The 6343-nt window shown below is 42.7% G+C and overlaps 1 protein-coding gene across 2 annotated transcripts; it reads right to left on the bottom strand.

Moving 5' to 3' along the window:
- Positions 1-335: 335 nt before the first annotated feature.
- Positions 336-4003, bottom strand: LOC147906130 (protein PHOSPHATE STARVATION RESPONSE 2-like). 2 transcript variants are annotated; one of them, XM_087383340.1, is made up of 8 exons: positions 3278-4003; positions 2664-2871; positions 2060-2136; positions 1925-1970; positions 1786-1843; positions 1599-1668; positions 971-1217; positions 336-834 (listed from the first exon to the last, which is right to left on the bottom strand). In XM_087383340.1, the coding sequence occupies exons 2-8, from the start codon at positions 2863-2865 to the stop codon at positions 548-550; spliced, it is 987 nt and encodes a 328-aa protein (XP_087239466.1). In that variant the 5' UTR covers positions 2866-2871; positions 3278-4003; the 3' UTR covers positions 336-547. The 2 variants fall into 2 exon arrangements, with proteins under 2 accessions (XP_087239466.1, XP_087239459.1); XM_087383333.1 differs by having other exon boundaries at positions 336-843.
- Positions 4004-6343: the final 2340 nt, after the last annotated feature.

The following is a 6343-nucleotide window of genomic DNA, read 5'->3' on the forward strand; positions in this document are numbered from 1 at the left end:
ATTGTGACTTTGTGATTAACCTTAATATTTTGATGAAGGGTGTTACTAGTGGTGTCTCACCCAACTAGTATCTTATAAGACTTAAAAACTTGGAACTCTCAATGTTTCTCTCCACCAAAATGCCATCAAACTCTATGCGTGTACATTAGACATGGCAAATTAGAAGGAAGCCAGCTAGCCATGGACAAAGATAACACCTATGATGACAAAATAAGAACATGCTTAACTTGCATAACGGATGATTTGATAAAGTCACGTTGATATTAGTCACACATAAAACTAGAGTAAAAAACTTTCCCTACATCGAACTTCTATGTTAAGCAACATGACCAAAAGACACATTAGTAAAGAGTTTCTTGTAGGGAGCTTCTACACAAATGGTTAGGTTGAAGGAAAAGAACTAACATCATACATGGGTTTCTTGTAGCACTTGCAAATGAGCCACAATTTCCAAGGTTATGGCGTTACTTAATTTGAATGAAAAAAGAGAGGAGAATGCCAACAAAGTTTTCAGTAAAAGCATGTTCTTGGGGAACAATGTTTCATTTCAAGGACCCATGTCATAATCTTGATTCATTTCAACAACTGATTTATTTTGTTCCCATGGGCGAAGTAAGAATTGATGCTGCTGCTCACGGGCAGGTAGTGTATGCTGGTCCTCGTGATCGTGTGAGCTGACTCCATGTGAGCTCGGTTGATTACTGTTTCTGGGTGGCCACTGTGCTTGGTACTGGAAATTGGAAATTGCTGATGGTAATTGGATATGCTGGGAACCTTCATTTGAAATCTGCTGACCGAGTTGCAAGCTCTCGAATGTCTGCTGCTGAGCTATACCTAGAAGTCCTTGCACAATTCCAGAGCTTCCATGAGCAGAAATTCATGGACCCCTTCGGACAGGTTTCTCTCAATGTTGAATGCATCGAATATCATCACTCAACCAAAGTTCATTATATTAAAGGAAAAACCTCACCATGTCTTCCAGAGTTTGCTGGTGACGATGCCCCAGAATCAGAAAACCCCTCTTCCATGATCAATTCTGAAGCTGACGAGTCCTGTTTAGAGTTGGCCTCCGATGGCTCTTTGATTGACACACTATTAGGCTCAGAGGGTATGCTCTGAGAAATAGCTGCAGCCCTCCCCATCTTTTCTTGTTCTTCGATAATGTTCTGCAAGTACCTTCCCTGTGCCTCAATCCGTAACTGCAACTGACGCTGCACCTGAAAGACATTCAGACGAGCTGTGACTTTTGAATTGGAATAGAAGTCGAGTATTGGATATACTTGCTCTTGCAATTGGTACTTGCGTATTCAATACTGATGAGACTTTAAAAAACATGGTGGTACAATCACTTGCTATGCATGGAAAGATATGTGGCAAAAACAAGTGTCGTGCAATTAGGAGAATGGCGAGGGAAATAGCTACATAACGCCACATAGCCTAAAGCAGTAGTAGCTTGAGGGTCTTCAAAAAGGAGTCAATTGACCAGCACATACCTTTAGGAGAATTTTATGCAAATAACCATCGAAAGGTAAACTTGTGAACTTCTAATACTCATTCACTCCTAGGACCGTACACAGGAGTCAGAACAGGATGCATACCTCAAGTTGTTCCTTGAGGCGTTTCTGAACCTCCACATGCACCCGCAAGGTTTCGGTCAGATGTATCCCTCTGCAACGACAAAATGCAGAACAAAAAATAATCTCAATATATGGGAAGGTTTAAACTATGTAAGCGTTCACATATTTGACAAGGAAGCTTAAGGGATTAATAATTCACAAGACATACGGTGTTCCATTTGCGTCTTGCATCACGTCGGAAGCAATCTTTTTGGCGTTTGGAGAACCTGTTCAAGCTAAGATTATTAGCAGGAGTAGAACAAAAAAATCATTCTGGTTGTAATGATGCTTGAGTTCATCGTGCATACCATCTAGTGGCACAGAATCTGGCATATACTTGGCAAGGCGATATTTCTATATATAAAACACAAGAAAATTGGTATGTCAGTTATTCTTCTCCTTGGCAAGCACTACTATATTATCAAAGGGGTGGAGATGACTACCTGTAAATGGCTTTTTATGTGGTAGATAGTCAATCCCTGAACACCCATCATTTTCAGGACTCCTTTGGGTGTGGCTCCTGTCAGCACAGTAACACTAATTGACTCAGAGAGATGACAGCACAGGACTACTAAGTGGCAGTCAGCAGTCAGGAATTCTTATTGACTCAGAGAGATGCAAAATCCCAATCAGATGCAGCAATTTCGAGGGTAAAGGTATATTTTCTTCTCCCTCAAGAAGTTGGCCTATAAATTGCAAATGAGGATTAACGAACCATTCACAATGTCTTCAAGGACTCTGAGTTTCTTAAACAGTAATATGCAATTAATAGTTCACCATGTCTTAAGATCAATGTGCTTCCAAAGGCACTGAGAATTGGAAATAGACAATCCGCGTTATGTGTCTTTCAAGGAGTCTGTGTCTCGTCTTGTGAAGATTAGCCGGCAATTATATAGTTCACAATGTCGTGATGATCAAGACACTCAGAATTGGAAACATCAATCCTTATGATCTGTCTTTCAAGGAATCTGTGTCTAGTCATGTGAAGATTGATTCAAAAGGCGGCCAAGTCTGATTACGTATTGTTAGTGAAATAGGATTACTTACTATCTGCTCCGCCAAGCTGTGTGACCGCATTTACAAACTGCTGATGTAGTTCTGGAGTCCAACGCAGGCGCTGTTTAGATGCCCCGCTTCCTCTACACATGGCATTGCCCATACCTGCAGAGCTTTCGGGTTCATTTGACTCGTTCTGAAGGAACGACGTTGTCATGGCCTTCTCTGTTCTAAACGTTTCAGGCCCGTACATGATATTCTGTATGCAACCGCAAAACAATCGTTAGCGCACGCGTCTTGCAAATTGGCTCAAGAGATCCACACAATGGTTCGTGCTATACGATTCACCCGACCTTGGGTGCTTTCGGCCGGCTGTGTTACCAGGTAGAATGAAAAGGGACTATAACTTTAGAAATGGCAAATTTCCATGACTTTGAAATAGCCGGTCAACAAACAATGAACCAAAAATTGCCTGATGTTTGGCGTCGTTATTTTGGACGATCGGGATGTAGATGCCTATGTTCATATGAAGTTGAAGATACAAAGTTCTTGCTCGGAAATAAGCTTGCATACTATAAGAAGGCAATCCCAACAGTGCTGCGCAACTAAATCATGTACGAATTTTGCTGGCCAAGCATACGAGGCAGAAAACGAAGTGCGCTCACCTTCTTAGTGTTAGCGAAAGCGCGAATTAAACCAGTTCAAGAACGAAGAGACGATTCAGCATCCAATGGCGATGAGTGATGACACGGTTTTCTCAGTATTGCAGCCATCGATTGGGATCGTTTGAAACATGAAAATTCGGGCAAGACTGAGATAATGATAGAAGATTTTCCAAAACTTGATCTCGATGTGTAGGGAATCGCTGGAGTGAGCCGTTTGAGGCTATTCTGGGGAAATCTCAAATGCGATCAGCTGGGGCGACTTGGGTGAAAGGGGGGTTGATTTGAGAAGACACACACGCACACGTACAAACACAGCGCCTCTGAAGTGTTTTGGGCTGCAGCGGATTGAAATGCGCTGCGATCGGAAGAGGATTGGAGCAGAAAGATTTTCGGCAGCACCGATAGACTAGAAGCAGTGTGGAGCCGAAAAAAACAGCAATTTGGAATTAGGAAGCCCAAGGCGGCAGATGCAAGCCTGATGATGCATGAGCCGAATTAAATGCGAAGAGATTCGGGACGGAGGGGAGCTGCGATCGCAAAAAGGAGGAAGAGACGATTGGAAAGCATGAAGGAGGAGATGATGGTGCCGGCGATGGCGATGATGAAGATGAGAAGATGAGAGCTTGAAGGTGAAAGGAGAAAGAAGAGAATTTGAAGAGTGGGAGGCTATGGCGATGAATATGAGCAGAGAAAAGCTTGAAGCTTTGGTGGCTATGGCGATGGCGAAGGTCGTTTGGCTATGGCGTCCAACGTTACCACCCACCCAACGAGAGAGACGACACTCAGTTCACCGCCACCTGCCGGTCTTCCCTACCGGATCTCCCCCTTGGCAACCGGACCTCCCCCCCCCCTCATTTGGACGTTTTTTTCCCTGCCGTTGACTTTCTTCCTCCCCCTTCAGTCAGGCTCCCAAGACTTGGCAGTCCTTTTTTTCCCCCCCACCCCCTCCCCCCCTCGCGCCCCTTTCTTCTCCCGCACCTGTCCACATCACACAAACCCAGAGCCTCCACAGTAACTTCCATCCACAGACTGCACCGCATGAGTCCTTCTACAAGCACTCACAGCCTATGTGTTATCTTGCACCGTTTTCTTCTTCAGAACATGAATCCTTACGGGCACTCTATTTCGAGCACAACTTGAGAGAGAGAGAGAGAGAGAGAGACTTCAAACAAATATTTTTCAACAACACAAAGTTCCTTTCAACGTTCTTCTACAAATTTCATTAGTTCTAATTGCTCCCTCACTCCTAAATTAGGAGGCCATGATAGATGATGGATGGCCTTGATGGGTGAAATTTGGTGATATTGCTATATGAAGAGAAAGGCTATTGCACAACCCATGTCACCTCTTTTGTGCCATGACAATCACTTCTACCTATATATGAAGACTTCAACCTACATATGAAGACTTCACCTCACTAGCAAGGGTTTAGATGGACATCATACGATAGACTCACAATTCTTGGCCTATCATCATGCCCACAAAGGCAAGAACCTCCCTCATCATGGAAGATATGGAGTGTTGCATTGTAGTCACTTTCCCTCTATAAGATTGACCGGGTTGCTTTGAAATCTCATGACCTTGTAGCACAAGCTCACGACACAATGTCCATGCCAAAACGTAAGCATGAAGGGCACAAGGTAGGCTCTATTCATGTAAAATGCCATGGGTACAAGTGCGGCCAATGTAATGTCCTTACATGAGTTGAGGTGATTGAAAGACATAACTTGAGCACTCCCAGTCATCCCATTCTATGTGAAACAATGAGCTTCCACATGGCTGGAGCTTGGAATCTTATGCACAATGGTTTTGCCTTTCATCAACCCAACCATGGAGGTTGTAGGGCAGCTAAAAATATCAAGTCAACAAGCGTGCATGTCCCAAAAGAGCTGGCACAACAAGCCAATGCATATGAAATCATACGATAGGGATAGGAGGATACTACAAGAAAGGCCATAGAAATAATGAGTTATGCAACCATACAATACATTGAATATAACTGTTGAGCTACTTTGATGTGTAAAGTGCAATAGCTCAATCTTACAGAGAACCGTGTGTACATTTCCCCATGACCTTCTTCATGCATTTTCATTCACTTTCCATCCTTTGCTCCATGGGAAAGCTCCCGTTTGGGGAAAGATATGAAGGAAAGCCATGCACGGAACTTTGAAGTGCATGGTGGAGATACCAAAGAAAGGAAATGCCATGTGGAGGAATGGGAAGCACATGCTTTTTTAATGAAGAAATGAGTTTTCTTGTTTCAATGTTACAACGACATTGGTCATGGTCCCAAGATATTATCTCTAAGACCAAATATGGCTAAGGAAGAATTGTATACCAAAGATAGATAAAATTTGAACAATCCTTTAGAATACACATCTATGTTCTTACAAGGCATGAGCACCGCACACTTAATCTCAACAATTTTTTGGCCTACCGTAGGTAGCCTTGGTGAAGGTTATGGTTTTGAGATGGGAAAATTAAAATCATTGTTATTATTTATGCTCTCTTAGGTGTTAATTTGTGGTTGGTGCACCTGTAGAGTATTGATGATTTGGGGTCCCCTTGTATGACTTTTGGGCCATTCTCATTTACTCCTCTTTGCACACTCTTCATCGCCTTCCCTTGGGCCTCCAATTTTATGCGCTCTCTTGGGCATTTCACCCATACACAGGCAGGCCTAATGAATGATAGATACATCATTCACCTTGTTTCTCCAATTCACACTAACTAAGTCATCCGTGTTTGTTACATTTTGTGTTCTCCTTATTAAACTAAGCGTTTCAATGCATGAAGAGAACCCTTTATGTAACTCATGCCACCACCTCATTCACCGCATTAAAGTGTGTGAACAAAGTCTATGTGCATATCCAAGCAAGACACTCTCTCTCTCTCTTTCTCTCTCTCTCTCTCTCTCTCTCTAATTTGGACCTTACTTGCCATTTCCACGCTCATGGATTACAAAATAATTATACATGTAATTCATTTCTTTGAATATATAGAGGAGAACTTTAAAACAAAACATGTATATGTACAAAACGGGAATACAAACTAGAAGGGATACAA

This window comes from Dipteris shenzhenensis, chromosome 1, assembly GCF_047967505.1.
Source record: "Dipteris shenzhenensis isolate YYH24624 ecotype China chromosome 1, Dip_SZ_1.0, whole genome shotgun sequence".
In the NCBI taxonomy this organism is placed as follows: domain Eukaryota; kingdom Viridiplantae; phylum Streptophyta; class Polypodiopsida; order Gleicheniales; family Dipteridaceae; genus Dipteris; species Dipteris shenzhenensis.